The 20,798-nt window shown below is 39.2% G+C and overlaps 4 protein-coding genes across 7 annotated transcripts in view; 3 read left to right on the top strand and 1 right to left on the bottom strand.

Moving 5' to 3' along the window:
* The first annotated feature begins 83 nt into the window (after positions 1-83).
* On the top strand, positions 84-7,637 carry ppa1b (inorganic pyrophosphatase 1b). Of its 3 annotated transcripts, none has more exons than XM_044214212.1 (12): positions 84-173; positions 3,902-3,944; positions 4,320-4,384; positions 4,822-4,875; positions 5,282-5,401; positions 5,528-5,614; positions 5,768-5,894; positions 5,997-6,124; positions 6,370-6,455; positions 6,583-6,658; positions 6,762-6,801; positions 6,905-7,637. In XM_044214212.1, exons 1-12 carry the CDS (start codon positions 171-173, stop codon positions 6,934-6,936), a joined length of 861 nt encoding a protein of 286 aa, XP_044070147.1. In that variant the 5' UTR covers positions 84-170; the 3' UTR covers positions 6,937-7,637. The 3 variants fall into 3 exon arrangements, with proteins under 3 accessions (XP_044070147.1, XP_044070145.1, XP_044070146.1); XM_044214211.1 differs by lacking the exon at positions 84-173 and adding an exon at positions 2,884-3,014; XM_044214210.1 differs by lacking the exons at positions 84-173; positions 3,902-3,944 and adding an exon at positions 2,856-3,014.
* Positions 7,638-8,214: 577 nt separating this feature from the next.
* On the top strand, positions 8,215-12,631 carry sar1ab (secretion associated, Ras related GTPase 1Ab). The gene is made up of 7 exons (XM_044214213.1): positions 8,215-8,321; positions 9,447-9,517; positions 9,887-10,006; positions 10,105-10,170; positions 10,256-10,359; positions 10,472-10,603; positions 11,327-12,631. The coding sequence occupies exons 1-7, from the start codon at positions 8,245-8,247 to the stop codon at positions 11,441-11,443; spliced, it is 687 nt and encodes a 228-aa protein (XP_044070148.1). The 5' UTR covers positions 8,215-8,244; the 3' UTR covers positions 11,444-12,631.
* A 487-nt stretch (positions 12,632-13,118) lies between these two features.
* Positions 13,119-16,575, top strand: tysnd1 (trypsin like peroxisomal matrix peptidase 1). Its single transcript, XM_044215040.1, has 4 exons — positions 13,119-14,642; positions 15,329-15,459; positions 15,610-15,795; positions 15,982-16,575. Exons 1-4 carry the CDS (start codon positions 13,480-13,482, stop codon positions 16,182-16,184), a joined length of 1,683 nt encoding a protein of 560 aa, XP_044070975.1. The 5' UTR covers positions 13,119-13,479; the 3' UTR covers positions 16,185-16,575.
* A 1,523-nt stretch (positions 16,576-18,098) lies between these two features.
* The window catches only part of spock2 (SPARC (osteonectin), cwcv and kazal like domains proteoglycan 2), a 28,526-nt gene continuing 25,826 nt past the window's right edge, over positions 18,099-20,798 (bottom strand). For both annotated transcript variants that reach the window (XM_044214843.1, XM_044214842.1), the window contains 3 exons: positions 20,713-20,775; positions 19,665-19,796; positions 18,099-19,092 (listed from right to left, as the gene is read on the bottom strand). In XM_044214843.1, the coding sequence (XP_044070778.1) occupies positions 18,947-19,092; positions 19,665-19,796; positions 20,713-20,775 (341 nt within the window). In that variant the 3' untranslated portion in view covers positions 18,099-18,946. The remainder of the gene's footprint in view (positions 19,093-19,664; positions 19,797-20,712; positions 20,776-20,798) is intronic.

The raw sequence follows: 20,798 nt of genomic DNA, 5'->3' as shown, positions 1-20,798 counted from the left end.
CGACGGACGGTGGAAACCCGGGCCGTTCCCCACTCTCTTATATCTTCCCAAAAGCTTTCTTGTCTCTCCTTTCGTCCTCCCAGCCGTCAGCACCGTCCCCTCCCTCACCAAGGCAGGAAGCACGACGAGCTGCTGGCGGATGTGAAGTCAGCGGTCCGGAACATCAGCAAATGGTGCCACTTTTTATACTTTGAGAAACATATCTGTAGCTTCATTTATTTTTTCGTGTTTTAGTTTAGAGATTCTGCAGGCTGGTAGATTCAGCTTCGGTGACCTAAACTCAGTCTGTCCGTGATAATTGGCCTCACATTAAACCTAGGCCTGAATATTCTTCTCATCCTTTGCTAAAATTGAAATTGTTAGCTAGCACAAGTTCTGCCATTGTGTGCGTGAGTTTAACAAAAGGTTTTAAAACAAGCAAACACATCATATTTATTATAAGTAATCGAGGGAAAATCAAAGGAACATTATTTATTTAATTATAATTATTGAAATATCCACGTATATTTAGACTTGTTGAGGTTCCTAAAAGCCTAGCTTAATTAATGATAAATGTAGTCTAGCTGGCAAACCGTTGAAGCCTTGGCACACCAATCAAACATTCTCCAACAAACAGAAAAACACAGATGTTTTTTTTGGTGTGCCATACCTGTCTGTCCTTGTTTGGAGATGTTTGGTCAGATTCAACATTCAGTCCCTGTTTGTCCGTGTTTGATGGAGTTTGGTCAGTTTGCCATGCTTTCAAACGGACAATTACCCCGACAGTACGCGTGCAGTGCGTGTATCCACAGTACAAGATGGTTGCAACCTAAATAAACTAATGACAAAAACGCTACGAATAATTAATTAATTGGTTAACGTTACATAACGTTGGAGTGAAAGATTGGCTACAACATGTGTTATGACCAAATATTAATAAGAAATTAAGTGGTAACATTTTACAATAAGGGGCACAAAATGTTGAGTAGTTATCAGGGAGCAAATGAGGAATGAATGAGGAACTAGCTGCTAGTGAACCATTAGTTAATGAGTAATTCCTAATCAAATTGTATAGAGTAGCTAATGATTAGTTAATTAAGAAACAAATGATAATCCCTAATAATTCCTAATGGAGGACTATATAGTAGATAAAGAGTTACTAGAGAACAGACTAGAGATCCTACATTAATGAATCATTAATCAATCAATCAAACTTTATTTCTATAGCACCTTCCAACAACCGAAACTGAAACAAAGTGCTGTACAACATTAAAAACAAGATAAAAAAATAATAATGATAATAACAAATAATAATAAAAGTACAAGTACATTAGGTAATGATTAGTTTATGAAAATCTGTGAATTGATCATATTGACCAATTTCTTCTATTGGAGAATGTTCGATCAGTGCGTCATGGGATTTTTTAAAATCAAGACCACTGGTTCGATGCTCCATTTGTGTGCTTCTTGTAATTTCTTCCACAGGTAAAAAGGACAAAATCCAGAATGACTATGGCTGCTTGATCAAATTGGCAACATTTCCAGATTAGTAATATGGAAACAATTTACAAGATTTAGAATTTAAATACAAGATTAGGACCCCGATTTTCTTACTTGCAACTTAAAGAGTTAAATCTAGTTTAAACTTCAATTTGACCACACTAGATCAAGATTATTTGTCTGAACCTTTCCTTGTTATATATGCAGGCAGTTGTGCTATTTGTGCATGAAGGCCCAGAACACCAGGACCGGTCTGCTTCTTGTTTCTGGTCCATTCACTAATGTTCCTGACATACACTGAGTCTTTTTTGTAACGTATAATTATATGCAAAGGCGCAAGCCATGACTCAGTCATGTGAGATCATAGACTTCATACTGTTAGTAATAAAATGAGTTACTGAAGATTACAATGCATTGTGATAGAGGTTTATTTGTAAAGTTACTAAACAACATGGTCATGTTTCAACAATTTCAGGCCAGCTCCAGATAAAGTTTTCTGTGCCTATAAATAATGAGTCAAGATAAGTTATGCTTGAATTGTACACACATTTTGGACATTGATTCATCCTGCAGAGATAACACTCACACAATGCATTTTTACATGGGCAGAAAGGCAGTGGGCAACTTTTGAAATGGGAAGTGACAATGTGGTCACTCCTTTGTTATTAACAAATTCAGTAGTGTGCCCAGTATATTGATTTTAAAATGGTTTGGTTGCCATTGTTTTTCACATAACAGTGCTGAAACTGCAAGGATTCTATAGATCAAATGGTTATAATGAAATATATAGACTAAAAAACAAGTAGTATTGAGTCAGGGCATATATGTTGTGATTATTCAAAGCTTTAGTGTTAACATATTTTAAAGCTAGGTGGTATAGTCCAATAAACAAAGATCATTGCTCGAAGTTCCCTCAATAAATGAATATTGCACAGATTGGAGTGTGGAAGTGCTTTTTAAAAATGTGTGGTTTCATACAACATTTTATTTAAAGATAGGGCTGCATGATGTGGACTATGAGGGAAAAAATATGATGGCCAAGTGGGGAGAGGCATTAACTGATAATTTCACTCATCTAGAAATGTCTAAATATATTCAGCAAATTGTACCAGTTAATTGCAATACAGCCTTAATTACCAAATAAAACATTATTTACTTAATACTTTGATAACCACAATACCAGATAACATCATGTGTCATACTACAACGCTGATATTACTGTTCATCCATAGGCTTTTGTCTTCAGTTCTCTTTTTATACGCAATGCAAACTTCCACTCATACATTTGCAAGCCGAATTCATCGTATCATCTGCTAAGTTATATATTTCCGATAGCCCCTGAATGTATCGGTGGCAAAGTGCGCATGCGCTGTGCCCTCTGTCTACACGACTTCACCCTTTTCGCCGCAGACGTTTTCTTCCGCCGCCGTCCTCCAACCCAGAGCCAGACAGCAGCACACACCTGCACTTAAACATGAGCTTCACAGTGGAAGAGAGGGGAAACCCGAACTCTCTGAGCTACCGCTTGTTCTTTAGTAAGTAGAAACCGAGTAGAAACAATACAGTTTCGCCATTGTTTGCTACTTTGAGTGCTATCCACAAACCCCACAGGCCGGCCGCTACCTAACACGTGTCACTTTTCATTGATTGCTGATGGCGTGTTTCATCATATCAGTAATAGTGTTGACATATGTTCTTACACTGGAAATTACAAGCAAATCTCCACTTGTTTGGATTGTCGCAATAGCTCGAACGCCGGTTAAAGTTGCGACAACCAGTTGTGCCGGTTTTACCGGGTAACACCGGTCCCAAGTAAGATGATTTGGTTTCGGATATACAGTATGTCTTATTGTTGACCATATACCATTATTCTTATCTGGGCTTTGTAGAAGGAAGTTGTTTATTTCGGGAAATTTCACAAGGTGGTTAAACACGTCATCTAGCGTAAAATCATAAAAGCTTGGAGTTGGTGAGACAACGCCCTCTGATTATATTAGGTAAATAAACCCATTGATATTGATCGGATATGACTGCAAGCTGTTAAGCTGTTGCTCTCTGTAGTTGCACAGATTATTGACTCCTAATTTAACAACTAATACTTTCTTATTCCAAGTCAAGTCTCAGGTCTGTCAGAATAATTTCAAGTCACTAGTCTTCATCACCAAAATGCAAGACTTTAAGGTCTGTGAATGCAGACCATGGTCATTACAATAATAGCATATGTATAAAATAAGCTTGTGTGCTAAGCTAAGTAGTACTAACTGTAAGCAGTGGTGTCTATGCCTAGCAGGATGCCTGCTCTATTTTGGTCATTGCACCTTAAATGGGCAGAGGCCATGAGAAATATACTGTTTCTCATAATTCTTGCTATACCAACAAAAATGCATCAACAGTAATCTGTGTTTTTTTTTTTTTTGTCAAGATCACCATGCAACTTATTGGCTCACCTTCAGCCAGAAGTAAAAGTAAGCAGTAATGAAAACCCGTGTACCCTGTTGGCAACCAACTGAACATGATTTCCCTGCTGTAGGACACTCAGATGTTGACATAAGACAGATAAAAGCAGTTTGTATCTGCCTCCCATAAGTTATATCGTACATACTTATCATCAACCGGTAAATCCACTTTGTACTTTACACTTATTTTAATGTTATACTTATACCCACTTGGTGCTTGATATATCTGACCTGTATTATAATGTATTATATTTTTTGCTTAGTACTTCTATTCCTGTGTGCACTGACGTGATAGTGAGCTGCTGTAACAAAAGAGTTTCCCCTCGGGGATCAATAAACTATTTCTGATTCTGATTCATAGTGTTTAATCTGACTGTTTTACAGAAAATGCTGATGGAAAGTACGTCTCACCATTCCACGATATACCAATATACGCTGATGATAGTCAGGTAAGGTCGCTTTTACCCTATTAAATATGTAAATATGTGTGTACCCTTTAAATCTACCCACTGGTTAAATGCCACCTGTAGTTTTGCCATGAATGTGTAGTTTTGTAGTTAATTACAGTATATCAGTTACAGACACTGAACTGTTTTAAGTAATGCTCTCCAGAATAGCAAGGTCATAGTCTATTTGCGAAGGCAATGGCCTTTACTCTTTATTTTCTCAGTGCTGTGTCAATATCTCTTGTGATTGCAGTGGATTATCTATTATCTTATCTTTATGAAACAATCCTGTTTGTGGAAAAGTTTTGCCCAAAGCAATAAGTGTGAATGTAGCACATCATGTAAGAATTATGTTTTCAAATTGTGCCATATTCAGCTGTGTCATGTACTATTTCAGAATGTATTTAAAGATAATTATGACAAATTCTTGTCTCTTACAGAACATCTTTCACATGGTTGTTGAAGTACCAAGATGGACAAATGCAAAGATGGAGGTACGAGCTTCAAATAATCTTCCACCATCAACTTTTGGATGAGATTTTAGCAGCTTTGGCTTCAGCTTGACCACAATGTATTTATCAGTTTATCCAACAGGTTTTAAAAAGTTTTCATTAACCCATGGCTCATATGATGTCTAACAATAATAAAAGAACATGTTATCCTTCATCTGAAAGTTAAACAAGATTAAATATTGAGATTTACCGTTTGCCATTATTTAAATTATGTGATTAATTAATGTGAATTTAGTCATGCAAATTATTTTATTGCTACTGGATTCAAATATGAAGTTCCTCTATTGCAATAAGCATCACAAATGCTCTTTAACATATAATATACTTTTTGTCTTTTTAGCGCTAATAATTTCTTTAAACGTAACAGCAATAGCAAATTTATTTTCAGATTGCTACAAAAGACCTCTTGAACCCAATAAAGCAAGACGTGAAGAAGGGCAAGTTGCGATATGTTGCCAATGTTTTCCCACATAAGGGCTACATATGGAACTATGGAGCTATTCCCCAGGTTAGTTTTTTGTTTGAAAGATTTCCGAACTGTTATGGTGTGAGACCAATGCTTAAAATGTACAACAGCAAATATTTAGTAGTTTTACTTAATTCAGCCTGCATGCTTTGTTTTGTGGCATTTCAGACATGGGAAGATCCCGCACACAAAGATGGAGACACTGACTGCTGTGGTGACAACGACCCCATTGATGTCTGTGAAATCGGCAGTAAGGTACAACACTGGCTGATGGTTTTACAGCCTTAATGGTCATCTTTCACTGTGTCATTAAGTCACAGTGATTCTAGATTTCATTGTTTGCTGGAAAAAGGATAATACTGCTGATGACAACAGAAAATGAACTGCAAACTGAAATGTCCTCTCTAGGTGTGTTCCCGTGGAGAAGTAATCAAAGTGAAGGTGCTCGGGATCCTGGCCATGATCGATGAGGGTGAGACTGATTGGAAAGTGATTGCAATCAATGTAGAGGACCCTGAAGCCAACAACTTGAACAGTAAGCACCTCAATTTATTTAAGCCCCCCCCCCCTTTTTTTTCTGTGAGCAATACTGCATGAGTCATACTGAACTTGTTTCGTTGTCCCCGTCTATGTTCAGACATCAGTGATGTCCAGCGCCTGAAACCTGGTTATCTGGAGGCCACCGTTGACTGGTTCAGGAGGTACAAAGTGCCAGATGGGAAACCAGAGAACCGGTTTGCTTTCAACGAGGAGTTCAAAGACAAGGTCTCCGACCAACCCTGCATCATTTTTAATGTGACAAATGGTCTGAGGTTAATCTTAAGCACTTCTCTGCTTTCAGAGTTGCCTTGCTCCCTTTGAAACAGTTAACTTGCTCTGCTGTGAGAAAGTGCGCTTTCAAGGAATTGTAGTTTATGCCTTTGTCAAACTTGACTTTCTTGCATCAACGTTATAGTTAACTGTAAAAACCTCACTTTCAGCTAAGCACTTTCTGTTTTTCTGTGTTTCAGGACTTTGCCATTAAAGTAATCAAGAGCACTCACAACTTCTGGAAAGCCCTCATTTCCCAAAAGACCAATGCCTGTGAACTGAACTGGTAAACGCTGTTCTTACTGCTTTGACTACAGCTAAAAATACAATTGCTTTTAGAACAAATGTACACTGAAATATATACATTTATGGCTTCTTGACTATAAATGACTGTGTCTTATCACGCAATACAGCAAAAACACGTGTGTCTCGGCTGGTGACAGCCCTTACTGCTGCTCAGTGGATGAGGCTAAAGCTGCTGTTGGTGAAGTAAGAATTTGTCCATCCCTTTTTGCAACATAATGACATCTGAAATTTCAACACCAGTAATGTTGATTATTATTTCATAACTGATGTTTTACTCTATTTTTAGACATGTCCTTGTGGAAAAGAAGAACCTATCCCCTCATCAGGTAGCGTTTCAAAAAATATTCCTGTAAATAATGATTATTGAATTTCTGCTGAACTTGATTGATCTGATGTGAGATTGACTGACTGTAATGTTTTCATCTGCAGTAGATAAATGGTTTTACTACGAGAAGAAGTAAACCAGGAGCTGATTGGATTGGAGCAGAGTGAAAGGCTCATCACTCACAGGATACTTGAAGATAGTCTTACATAAGCAACCAGTGGGATGACAGGATGTGACATGGATGGTTGGGTCTGGGTTGGCTGTCTTCTTGTCGATGGAGAGATAGTGGTTAGATACTGTAGAGAAAGAGCAAAAGTAAAAAAAAGTACTCATGTCTTGACCAATGAATTTTCACTTATTTAACAAAGATCTCGTTGGAGATGTGCTGTCATAAACAAAGTACAGGTACTATGCCTAGTACTTGTGCCATGTATGAGACTCTGAACTGCTTTAATAAAGCTTCTCGGGTTTAATCAATGTGACTTTATTTATTTTTTAATTCCCCCCCAAGCATAGGAAAATTAGATAATTGCATAATGCTTGTCTGTTGCTGAATTTATTCTAAATTAGGAGCAGAGCACTTCTCTGTTGCTGCCATGACTCACACGTTTGTTGAGCGGAGTTGTTAGCGTGAGAGTTGCTGTATCTTTCTAAATAGCAGTCTGTGAACTGAACTTCTCTCATTGTTATAATGCTGCCACCTAGTGTTCAGTACTCTACACAACCTTTCTTTTTGCAGTGTAATGTGTTTACATGTACTTGCTGTTTTCAGATGACTATGATGTGTGTGAGGTAATTCCTTTGACTTAAATGTTTGTCATAAATGTGTAATCTCGGGCTTGTGAGTCTCCTTTATGTCCCTGTTCATAACAACAGTGGTAAACAGTAAAAATGGAAAAGTTTATATGGACATAAAAAAGATAAGAACAATAAAGGAAAAAACCCAAATATAGTTAAATGTAGTTACAACATTTAATTGTGTAGATACTGTTTTATGTTGTTGTTTTTTTTAGCAAAAGTGTAAAGTCTTAAAGGCAAGTAGTACAAATGGGTATTAAGAAATTTGTGACTAAAATTACAGGATCACAATATTTACAATTAAATTAATCTTTGGGTCCTCATATTCAAAATACATTGACATATTTAACAGAGCTTTAAGTTGTGCTTGTATTAGATACTGTATAGAACGACAAAGTCCAAAAATACTTGTCTTGGGCAATTAATTTTCACTTATGACTAACATCGTATGTGTTAATTCTGTGAAAAATTACACATAAAAGCTGCCCAAATATTTTGTAGCATAATTCCTATTTTAAAAGACAGGCGTGAGATATTATATTTATTTGTTTTAATCATTTTTAACCAAAAACGTTACTGGCTTTTGCGCCCCTGACGCTTTTTAAGCCCTCGTAGTGACGTGTTTCCGGTTATCTGTCAAACTTGTATGCTACACGCCAGTCGACGGGACGAGCTTGGACGATTAAACAACGGACGGACAGTTCATAAATTCGGCAGACCAAGGTAGTACCCCAAAATATATATTAAGTTTACTTTGTTCCAGTTTCTACATGTCCATTTAATTCTTGTTTTCTGCCTGTTGAACCACTTTCCTTACATTATAAAGTTACTGCTTTAGTTTTTGTCATTCTGGACGTCTTTGCGCGCTCATGTTGTTTACTAAATGCATCGTTGTTTACTCTGTGACAGCTGATGTCGTTACTACTAGCTACATGTGATAAGCCGAACTGTGGCAGTATACATGAATTCACTGGAACAATCCTTTTTGAGGAGCTTAGTCATGAGTTTGATGGCCTGTCGTGTTTTATAGTATTATTCATGTATATTTGTTTTGGAATACTGATTTGAGATTTACATGAAAACCTGCTGCTATTTATGACATGACTACTGACATTTTTTAGGATTAACTCGGCACACAGTGCCTGTTGTGTTATAGTATTTAATCCATAGAAGTAGGAATTAAATGCCATATTTTATAAATGGAGTTTGGTGTTTACCAATGACCGAGCTGAAACATTGTATGATAAAGTAATCAACAATTGGGTAATTTCCCCAAGCCTCAGTCACTGAAGGCCTCACTAATCACTGCAACCAGCACATCAAGTCCCACAGAGAGTGACAGGTGTATGTGAGTGTGTGTGTGTGTGACAGAGGGAAGCAGGGGGTGAGTGCCGAGATCAAGTGTCCTTGCCACAACCTGTCATAAAAATAGTCAGAGGAAGATCAGTGTGACTTAGTGAGAGAGCTCTCAGAACAAACTAGCATCTAAAAATCATCTAAAGCCTGTTTGTTGTTTAGTTTGCCCTCCTTTACTTTCATGCTTTAAAGCTTGTGTGATTACAGAGAGCTTACACATACCAGCAGGGTAATCCAGGGTCAGAAATAATGAATAACAATGAGCTTCAGTGCTAGATTCTGTAATGCAACCATGTCTTTGTGCAACAGTACATTCAATTCTATACTTATTTGTCTTTATTTGCCAACATGTGCTGTGCTGTTATTTAGGATGTGTTTATTTACTCATGTATGCTTATGATGTGAGAGGGGGCTTGACAGCAATTTAAACATGAACTAATCACTGAGTGTACTTTGTTGTGTTCTTAATGTGTTATATTATCTGTATTACAGGCAGTCAAGAGAAATGTCTTTTATATTTGACTGGATCTGCAGGAGCTTCAGCAGTGTCTTGCAACTATTAGGTATAAGTATTGTACATAAATATCAACAATATTGTCCAACCTTAACCACCTTTTGTCATACAAAATAAATTGCCATTTGAGATACAGAACATCAATTCTCAAACAGTCCTAACAACATTGTGCTATTTGACATTACCCTCCTTGTCTATATTTTTAAAAAACAGGTACCTATCAATGTGCATAAATGTGTAATAACACACATTTATTATAACTTCAATGGCATTCCTGAATATGACCAAAAAAGAGAAGAAAACCCCTTGGTGTTTGTGATGACTGATCCTCTTCAAGACCTGAGATAGAAAACATAATACAAGTTTATAGCCAGTTTATATTAAATTCACATCCGTCTGTTTTCCTATTCATCATCAGGTTTGTACAAGAAAACTGGCAAGCTAGTGTTCCTTGGACTAGACAATGCTGGAAAAACAACTCTCCTGCACATGCTCAGAGATGACAGGCTGGGACAGCATGTGCCAACACTACATCCAAGTACATCCAGCGATTTGACATGTTGTCAGTTCAGCAATCAGCCTTGTGTTTCTTGCTTCATCACTTATCTAAAGTCAGTGCTTCCCCTCTGTCCACAGCATCTGAGGAGTTGACCATAGCTGGAATGACCTTTACGACGTTTGACCTCGGGGGTCATACACAAGGTAGGAATAAGGAAAGTTCTGTTTGATGCACTGGCAGCTACCACTTGTGTGTTAAATGATAACTGAAATTGTGTTGCTCTCACAGCACGAAGGATCTGGAAGAACTACCTCCCAGCCATAAACGGTATAGTCTACCTGGTGGATTGCGCTGATCATGAGCGACTAGCAGAGGCAAAAGTTGAACTGGATGTAAGTTAATTATATTGATTTCATTTGTATATCGACACCAAACACAGTTGTTTATAGCTTTCACTGACAGGACTAGTCTCTTTGGTGAATATATGACACTTCCTGTCTGCAGGCCCTGTTAACAGATGAAACCATCTCAAATGTCCCGGTTCTCATCCTGGGGAATAAGATAGACCGTCCAGAGGCCATCAGTGAGGATGCACTCAGAGGAATGTTTGGTCTTCATGGACAAACAACTGGAAAGGTAATGAACACATGGAATTAAATGATGTGTTTATAAGCTGAAGTTTATCATGTTTATTTTTTTTATTATTTGTACACTGTTATTGCATCCATCTGTATGGTGGAAAGTAGTAGAAACACTAAAACGGCCTATTTGCTTATTGTAACTTCAATAAATAGTACATTTGAGTCCACGTTGATATAATAACAACAGTGAGCTTCACAAATCCTGCAAGGCCAGACCTACCTACCTTTCAGCACAGAAGAAAAGAGTTATTGCACCCACTGTTGCTCTGAGATAGTTGAAAACTTTGGGTCGCTTGAATTTCTAATACAAATCTGACTTGCTAAGGGCAGGCGTAACTGTGCTTAGATCACCACGGCTCTTGTTAAATACAGTGGCAGTCGGGGGCAATATGCTGTCTCATGCAAATTTATCATTGTTAGTCAAGAAACAAGAAAACAGGAAAAGACGAGGAGACGAGAAAAGAGAGCGAAAAGAAGCAGGATGCAATAGTGAGCCATTTGGAAGGCCTGTTCCGATGTGATGTGTGATCCATGTGACTGAGTCAGACCACAGCTCTACGAATATCACACTATGCCCCACCCTCTGTTGTACAGCATGCAGAGAAGGTGCAGGTTTAAGATACTGATCGTACATGTTCAATGTATGGTAAAGGATGTTGAAATGTTTGGGTTGTGAATTAAACTCTGCTTTCGGATGTGTGTTTTTGTTTCTTTTCAGGGCAAAGTGTCGCTTAAGGAGCTGAATTTGAGGCCAATGGAGGTTTTCATGTGCAGCGTGCTGAAGAGACAAGGATATGGAGACGGTTTCCGCTGGCTCTCCCAGTATATTGACTGATTCACATTCTTTAAATAACCTTAACCACATTTACCGTGCTGCCTGTGCACACAAAGACATGTTCCACACAAAACTACCTGCCGTAGAGAGACATTTTAGTAAATATACCATATTTAGGACTGTGACTGTGCCAGTAGGAAATGTGTTTCAAGTAGTGTTGATATATCCTGTGTTTTTCATGTGTTCAAAGAAATCTTAATATCAATCACACCACAGCGAGTCAAAGATTAAGTTATGAATCATCAGTCTGTATTATTCAGATTGAGTGTGGAGAATAATCTTCATGGTGTGGTTTCTACCTTTACTTAAAGCCTGTAGAGCATTCTGTCTGCCATATGGAACATGTCATCGCTGTGAACCAGTTTCTAACCCGGGTTTATTTTTAGCTGCTGGTGTAGACTTACAGTGAAGGTCAATTTAGTTAACATTTTGTGCTCGGTGTTACTCTTCCTTGATTGAGGAAAAAACTTTGTTGGCACAGATTTTATTATCTTTATATGTATCCTATTACTCGCAAACTAGTGCGAATCTTGAATAACCATAATTTTTTTCCCGAGAACAGAATAGTTTTTCTGGAAAGTGCTGCAAGAGATTTGGAGCCATATTTGCCAATGAGAAAAGTGTTAATACAGTGGCCTGCTACTGGCAGTTCTGCTGATTGCATGTTTTTTTAATCAATGAAGGGTTTACGTCTACAGGCCAATTATATGAATGTGACCACAAGTGCATTAGCTGACATTTTGCTGTGAGTAGCTTTATCTAATAGCACATAACAGTGTTAAATAATTGCAGTATATGTTAACTGCATCAGCACCGCTAGTTGATGTAACAAACTCATACTTGTCCACAGTGAGGATGCCAAACCACCTGTTTTCATGATAGTTAATTGCTATGAAATGACTTGAGTACTTTGTGATTAGTGGCTGCTCACAACAAGCAGTGATACTATGAGAGTACTTGGGTGGTGCTAAAAAAAAGGCACGCAAAATATATGCATGGAATTACCTCTTAGTGCAACATTATACATTATTTTGTATATAAGCTCTTATTTATATTTTGCAATAAAAATATGGCTTGCCTTATGTTTCATCAAGCTCTGAAGCAATGTATCTGTTACAAAAGGTACGTCATATTGTTATTAAACGTGTGAAATTTGAGTATAATAAATATTTTTGACAATCCTTTAAATCTTTCTTGTCTGACTCATTTTATTTCACTTTAAATGGAAAAGGGTTTGAAACAACCAATTATAAACATAACCATACCACAACCATACTATTATACTATTATTAATACAATATATTATTGTTTAATATTATTATTATATTATAATATTATCAATGGATGAGGTCAAACAGGTTTTAGGATAGTATGTTATTCCAAATGTAATAAAATTCTTAAAATGTACTGCTAAAAAAGAATTTCTTAAATAGTTGCAACAAACAAACAACAAAAAACACAATAAAAGACTAGTCTGATCGGGAAATAATAAGTAATTAATAAAATACGCTGGGCTGCTCCATTGGATTTTATGCACTTCACTGCTTTCTTAAAATTCAATAATTGAACCGAATAAAACTTAATTGGCAATAACACAACATTTCTACTTTTTGCTATTAAAACTCGCAGTTTTACACATTACAGTTAGTTAAAACAGGTGAGTCAGAGTCCCTTTCATATTCATTTTTTGAAATGATTCCCAAAACCGCTAACATTTTATTACCAGTGTCAGAAGGCACATATGGAAGCCGTGTAGCAAAATAAATATAACTATATCCCCGCCTCCTTGTTTCCCATTGGCTCGTAGCTGTTCATATTTGCGTTCTGACCAATCACATTAATCAATAGGTGTGTTTTTTGTCTCGTGGACCAATGAAACTCAACCAGGAAGCAAGAAAACGGAATGTGCGTTATCAAACACTACTGTGAAGAATATTAGCGATATAACATTAGTTTAAACTCGGAGTCAGCCTGGTATACCTTCCCAGTATGGAGGTTTGTTTTCCTGTCTCACCACTAGTCTTTAGCTGTTTTATATGTGCTGCTTTTCAACGGTTTTCCAATGTCGTCTAGTTGCTAAACTCGACATATGGGTAAAGTTAATCTGCATTGCTAACGACATGGAGATAAAGGAGGTAGAGCGGTGTTGCTGTGTAGTCAAGGTGTTAGAGGATTTTTCAGCAAAGAAACCCGTGAGCTGCAGCGGAGTTATCGTCCATCCTCAAACTGGAACAGTTATATGCACTGGCGTCCCGTTTTCCCGTTTTATTACCGACAAAGAGCCCCTCTCAGACCAAAGGTTCCTGTCACCCCGCAGCTTCGCTGAAAAACTTAAAATCCGCGTCAGCTTTTCTGCTGAGCGAGATTTGGACACCAACCAGTCTACACAGGGAGAAGCATTCTCACCCTCCAGAAGCAAAACAACATCTAACCGGGAAGTTGCAGCAGAGTTGCTGATGCTGGTGAACTGCCTGGAGTTCAAACATGTTTTCCAGGCAGTTTTCCAGGAGGCTGACCAATGGCGTTTCCATGGTGATGAAGAGGATGAGGAGCTGAACAGAGATGCCCAGTTCCTCAGCTGGTTCGCTGTACTCAAGGCAAGTGTGGTGGCAGAGAGCAGCCCAAATTCAGGGACAATACCCTGGCAGAGCAGCTCATCTCTCCAGAAAGGCTGGCCGGTTGTTGCATGTGGCTCACCTTTTGGCTCCCTCTGCTTAGATCTCTTCATCAGCACCCTCAGCAGAGGTATCATCAGTAACCTCGCCGGAGAGGACCATGCTGTCATCCTCACGGATGCCCGGTGCTTACCAGGCACCGAGGGCGGAGGGTTGTTTGTGGTGAAAGGCGCAGACAATGTGCGTCTCACTGGACTGATCGTGTCTCCGTTTGGTTGGAAGGCAAACGAGTGGATAGGCCTCACTCTAGTCTGCTCCATCCACTTGATCTTCAGGAACATTGTCCGCTGCATGAGCATTCATGATCCACTCCGAGATGTTTGCCTCCATCTGGGAGAGGCAGGCCTCCACATGTCCACCACAGCCCATGAGTCAAAAGCTGTTAAATACCCCACTGTGTGCCTTGTGGACAGTGGACAGTTCTGGGGCTCAGGGGTTGTTGTCACCTCTAAGCTGGTTGTGACCTGCCGGCACGTTGTTAACAGGAAGTCGACAGTCACCCTGAAGTTCCATCACAGGGACAGGTGACAGCACATTGATCTTAACCCCTTTTAACTGTGGGCTGTCAGGTACTCTACTCTGTACAGGAAGGGATTTCAAGGGAACATTCATCCAAAAACACATTAAACCATGTTTAAAAGACCCTTTTCACAGCAAACCTTGTGACTATTTATAGCAGGAAAAGCACAGATGGAACTAATAACATTAACGATGGCTCTGTTCAATTTAAGCGTCCCTGTAAGTAATGCTGGTATGCCACCAACGTCAGTAACATAACATAGCGAAACTGGTAGTCCAGGTGATTGGATGAACCGTTTTACTGTGTTTTTGGGTTAACCGTTCCTTTAACTCTTTTCCTTTTAAAGGCCCTACACACCCTTGATTCACCCCCACATGTGTTTTCACTTATTTTGCCTGATTGGACCTTGTGTGTACTGTGTTTGATTGACATCCCCCTCAATCTCCTGTAAGTTTTCTTGTACCTGTTAGGACTAAGGACCGGTCACATCAGAAAGTGTCATAGTGAAATTCATCCCTGCATCTTCCCGAAATGTGTGGTTCTGGTTTAATCAGCCAGAATAATTGAGAATGCCTGTGTGGGGCCTTTTAGCAAGCTGTAATGTTTCTGATCACAGAGTATACTAATTTTGCACAAAGAGTACAGAATATGTAATGTTTGCTGTTTGTTTTGGCAATGTCTGTTTCACAGAGTCCATGATGTTGTGGGTGATGTGCTGTTTTCCACTATAGCATCTTCACCCTATGATTTTGCTTTGGTGCAGCTGAGAGACTCCGCCACAGAGGCTGTGGTCCCTCAAATGGCTCAGAGTTTCAATCCAGGTTTGATTTGAGTCTTGTTTACTGGAAACAGTAGGATTGTTTTTTAGAGTAACATCTTGCTTCATATTTACTGTCAGAGGAGATCTTGGTTTCTTTACACTAATGAAACTGTTATAAAATTGATGTTCAGCTTGGTTTCTCTGCCTACAGGTGATTCTGTAGTTGTGGTGGGATATGGTGGGTTGGGTCGGAGCTGTGGTCCCTCCCTGACCTGTGGTGTCCTCTCCAAAGCTATTAGCTTGAATGACCAGCCTGTCATGCTTCAGACCACTTGTACAGTACAAGCAGGGGCTAGCGGGGGTGCTGTGGTGCGGAAACACTCTGGAGAGCTGCTGGGTAAGTACAAAGTACAAAATCATGTACTCTTTTTGATCAGTGGGGGGCATATGATGACTACAGAACGCTTCACTCTAACAATGCACCGTGTGTAGAGAAAAGGCAGCTGTACACATCAAATTGCTCTTTCTGCACTGCTGTATTTGCAATTTTAAGACAGTATAATGATTATTTCCTGTTTTGCAGGTATTGTGTCCAGCAACACAAGGGACTTGGCTGCCAAAGTGACCTACCCGCACCTCAATTTTAGCATCCCAGTGACTAGTTTCCAGAGATTGTTGCAGCACTTTCACCAGACAAGGGATGTTAATGTTTTCAGGGTGTTGGACACCACAGAAGAAGAAGTCAGGCGGGTGTGGAGGCTACAAGGTGCTCAAAGCAAACTATAACTGCGGACCCCTGCACCTTGAGATATGCTAGAGAAAAAGGGTGGATGGTTAAATCAGCATGAATTATGTGCAAAATCACATTAAATAATCAAACTGAAATGATGTGTTCTTTTCTAAACAAAACTGATATTTTCAAATATATACCATATTATACCTCAATACCTCAAACAGGCACAAAGTCACAGATATGAGGGGGTAAACGCAACTAAAACAAGAATCATTAATTCTTAATGTTGAGACCCAGAATCATGCAGTAAACAATGAAATATTTAAAAGACCATGTAAACAGCCAAGTTAAAGTTACTTTAATACCAATCGAGATTGTTTTATTGTACTGTAATGTACAGTAATGTAATAAAATTAATAAAAAAGGTTTATTCTGGTGACATGACTGGGTATGTTTCTGTACACAGTTGTCACAAATGACCAACATTATGACAACTAAAATAAAGATTAGTCATATTTCTCCCTATGTAGTCATAAAGCATCAGATAAAATGATAGCAGAAAAAAAGTGCATTAGGTTTCACAGTTAATATCCAAACCTTCGTTAGTTTACAGTTACAGCATCAAGAAAAAACACACTTTTCCTGGAAGCATGTGTTAGGATTTACACCTGGTTCTGTTACATATGGCTTGTTTTTACCAAGCAGGAGGAATATTTAGCATAATAGGCTGACAGGTTGCTGAAAATGATTGGTCCCTTTGGGTAGCCAGAAGACTTGCTGTCGGTATCAGGTATTCAGACATCTGTTGGCAGGCATACCCACTCAAAGCTAACACATTTAAGGTTTCACCCACTGGGACATTACTGGTACTGATTTCCATTATCACTGAAACGTGAAACTGAGAAATGACATTTCAGAGGGTTGGTGATTGTCAGTTTTTACAATGCTAAGACAAGTGTTCTTGGCCTGAGCTCCCAATGATGTTCATACAGTGTAACATACTGTAAGGTTTCTATTTCACTGTTCTCAGACTGAATAGCTCACAGTTTTCTATAGGCATTGTGCTGTTAGAAGTGCTGATATGCAGACCTGGGTCTGTATCTCATCTCTGCTGCTTTCCCATAGCTATAAGCTACACTCCACTGCAGAATGAGCTAAGTCAAAAGTGTGAGAAGTGAGCTGACAATAAGATCTCCTCAGAGGATAAGTCACTCAGAGAGGAGGTTTATGTCTTTATAATAGTAGGTTTTAAGATGTTTATTATAATGTTTGTCCTTACTATTTAAGTTTCAAGAAAGTAGTTTAACTTGTTTGAAAGCTTTTCTTAAGCTGATGGCCGAAAATGATGTGGATTAGTTTCTTACAAAATGAAATTCACCTGATCCAAAAATCCACCCAACTGGTAGATTTTACTTGTAACAACAGTATTATTTTAAGAATCAGTGTTTTAAGACCTGATCAAATGAGGAAACCACAGATATAAAGAAAGAAATACACATACATTTTATTTCTATGGACAAAACTCTGTCCTACTTGCTGTTTGTGTATCATGAATTACTTTCCTCCACAGGATGAATTGTAATCACTTTGGGTGATCCCTTAACTTTTCAACTAGCGCCATTGTCTGGTCAGAAGTTCTCTTTGTCCAACTCTTAGTTTATGACCAAATACCTGAAAAATTGACATAACCATCAACCTCAGCTTAGTTTGTGTTTAGTGCTAATTAGCAAATATTAGCATGCTAACAGGCTAAACCACGATGGTGAACATGTTAAACCTGCTCAACATCAGCCTGTTAGCATTGTCACCATAGATATGTACAGGTGTATATCACTGCAAGAATGTTAGCATGCTGATGTTAGCATTTAACTCAAAGCACCGCTGTGCCTTAATAACACAGCCTCACAGACTATGACAGTGCTAATTTGATGAGGAATGAAGAGAGAACAAAAGCACAGACTCAGATGTACGGTGGCCAGCTGGGCCACATAGACCAGTTTATTTAATTTTATTTTTTTTTATTAAACACAATAATTGATCCACATTATGATACGATGTACACTTGTCAAGTAAGCAGTATATTCTGCTAGTCTTTCAAGGCATTGATAATGGGACTAATAGGTGACAATCTGTCTTCTGATACACACATTATATACAAGCTAAAGAGTGGTGCGTGAGAAACTTTTTTTTTAATAAGTCATGAATGAGACAGAGCACTACTGTCACATATAAGCCAAAGCGTATGACGTGAAAACGGTAAAGTCAAAGGGTGCTTTTCAATACTCTGTGTCTTCCTCTCTTTATCGCCTATTTCCTGCCTAAAACCAAAACTGGTTATCTAAATGTTGTTAATCTGCAGAAAGAAAAGATGAAAGAGGCCAATTTGGACTATTGAAATGCACCCAATCTTTCTTCACTTTTTATGCAAGCACATGACAGGCAGTCTCCATTATGCATCAGCTAAAAACTGCTCAAAGATGGTTCAAATGACATACAACAGAAGAGAACAAAGATTCCCAAGTATGGGGAACAGAAGTTTTGACTCCAGACCCATAATTTCTTAATAGAGATATTTCCCCTTCCCTTGCCCATTTTAAGAACATCCTGTAACATTAAATACTCCCATAGCATATGCATCTTCCCTCACCCAACCCGTGCAACCCTCTCCCTCGCTTTATTATAAGCCAGTGTTGTTCTGAGTGTGAGAGCTTCGCCACGTCCATCTCTTTGCAGGATCTGTGTGTGTGTGTGTGTGTGTGTGTGTTTGGGACCATCAAGATGCTCCTGTATGGAGGTTGGACTACATGTTGGCCCTTTACCAGATATAGCCCCCATCATCCACCTCTCCCACCTCTCCCTCTTCCTCTTCAGCCTCCTCTGCAGTCTCCTCGGCTTCTTTCTCTTCCTCGTCTTCCCATCCAACCCCACTGCCAAAATCACCTGAATATGCCATTTCATCATCTGTAGAGAGACGGAGAGAAAACATGTAAGGCAGGGGGGGAATGCAGGGAGATTGAATTATCCACTGTGGCCATTTTATATCTTGTTATGAATTCTGTTCAGCATGTCTTCCTCTCAACTTTGATGGAGTCCTTTCTTTACCAATGAGAAATGCTGAAATCAATTTAAAAACATTAACTGCAATGGCAAAAAAGGGGCAAATGTTTGACTTTGTCTGGATTTTAATAGCTATTTCTAAACCTTGCCAGGGGACCCATTCTTATCAGGCGCGGGTTCAGTCCAACCAGCCCTCATTTATCTTGAAAGACTTTTCTTACAGCGACAAGCGCCGCTTTAGAATGCAAATGACTCCGGACACATGAATGTGGCACTCGTCCCTGCAGTGAGTTATGTTGCAGTGGGTCTCAGTCCTTTAACATAAAGGAAGCCTTGTGCAGAATACATGTGGGGGTGCTGTGGAGAAGTGGGACAATCCGCAGCGGACATTTTGAGTTTTTTTTCCCTCTCTACATTCAGCTTTCAAGTTCAAATTCTATTCATATATATTGACAGATGAAACCTGTGGGACTTACCGCAATCTGGTTTGCCACGAATCCTAGATCCGGCTACTTCTCCTCCGTTTTGGTCAACACACCAGCACTCCCCCCTGTCACACTGCTGCTTCCTGTAATAGCCGTCCTCATCGCAGCTAGGGATGAATCGACCTGGCATTCACGTGCAAAAACACAAATAAATAAGAGTCAGGTATAGTAAAGCGACCCTCCCTTACATAACACATAATCTCTCCAAACCCTCATGAATCATGCCTCATCACACATGGCACAGAGCCCAAGTGAGAATGTAATGCATGCAACAAATGTGGCAGCCAATTCCATATTCCATGAATACAAATATATTCACGGAGCAAGATAGGGGTGAATAAGTATTAAGTCAGCATATTGGGGTGGTGTAAAGGTGTGTGTGGGGGGTGGCTAGCTAATCATCATGGGATAAGGGAGGACACAAGATTGGAAAGTTTTCAATTTCTATACTGTTACATGAATATGAAGTACAGCCTGTGTTCACACATGAGTGCAAAAAGCCAGGTAAAGGTAGTTGCATTCATCACTGTGGCAAAACCTAACATTGTAGGCTATTTTTCTTAAGGAGAGTAAACTTTCATATTCTTCAGAGATGGGGGGATTTGTCATGGCGTAAAATCTTTTATAATAATGCAAATAAACATTAAGTGTGACGCAAATGAGACGGGGCAAAACAGAACTGTCCGTCCAGTCTTTCAAGGGAACATCTGAGCGTCGAGCTGGCAGACTGCCCCCTGCTTGCTGCTCTGTGTCCTTGGAGAGTCCTGACTCAGAGCCCAGTCAGCCAGCCAAAATCTGCAGTGCGTACACACACGTCCAAATACACACACACATTCACATATTCACTCGCTCACACGTACATGTAAGACACACTGATGGCTGCTTTCCTTTGCCGTCTGTCAGTATCAAGTTCTAATCCACAAGACTGATCAGGGACTAATCCCCGCCTCCTGTTAGTCATCTGCTCGATGAAACCCCTCGACCAGGAAAGACAGATTCAACTGGGTTGAAATGCTCTTATGAGAAGTCAGATACCTACCAAACTTTCTCTTGCCGCCGTCTAGTACTTGGATCCGCTCGAGTTCAGCCAGGCAGGGTGGCTCTTGAACGAATAGAAAATAATTT

The sequence above is a fragment of the Siniperca chuatsi genome, linkage group LG11, assembly GCF_020085105.1.
Source record: "Siniperca chuatsi isolate FFG_IHB_CAS linkage group LG11, ASM2008510v1, whole genome shotgun sequence".
Lineage (NCBI taxonomy): Eukaryota > Metazoa > Chordata > Actinopteri > Centrarchiformes > Sinipercidae > Siniperca > Siniperca chuatsi.
The sequence above is the reverse complement of the archived record's forward strand: the minus strand, read 5'-3'. Positions and strand labels throughout refer to the sequence as shown.

Bases quoted from the DNA above. Each gene is read 5' to 3' on its own strand.
- ppa1b (XM_044214210.1), top strand. From the start codon at position 2,954: ATGAGCTTCACAGTGGAAGAGAGGGGAAACCCGAACTCTCTGAGCTAC. The intron at 4,385-4,821 runs GTAAGGTCGCTT...TGTCTCTTACAG, and splicing joins TATACGCTGATGATAGTCAG to AACATCTTTCACATGGTTGT. The intron at 5,895-5,996 runs GTAAGCACCTCA...GTCTATGTTCAG, and splicing joins TGAAGCCAACAACTTGAACA to ACATCAGTGATGTCCAGCGC.
- sar1ab (XM_044214213.1), top strand. From the start codon at position 8,245: ATGCTACACGCCAGTCGACGGGACGAGCTTGGACGATTAAACAACGGA. The intron at 10,360-10,471 runs GTAAGTTAATTA...TCCTGTCTGCAG, and splicing joins AGGCAAAAGTTGAACTGGAT to GCCCTGTTAACAGATGAAAC. The intron at 10,604-11,326 runs GTAATGAACACA...GTTTCTTTTCAG, and splicing joins ATGGACAAACAACTGGAAAG to GGCAAAGTGTCGCTTAAGGA.
- tysnd1 (XM_044215040.1), top strand. From the start codon at position 13,480: ATGTGCTGCTTTTCAACGGTTTTCCAATGTCGTCTAGTTGCTAAACTC. The intron at 14,643-15,328 runs GTGACAGCACAT...TCTGTTTCACAG, and splicing joins AAGTTCCATCACAGGGACAG to AGTCCATGATGTTGTGGGTG. The intron at 15,796-15,981 runs GTAAGTACAAAG...CCTGTTTTGCAG, and splicing joins ACACTCTGGAGAGCTGCTGG to GTATTGTGTCCAGCAACACA.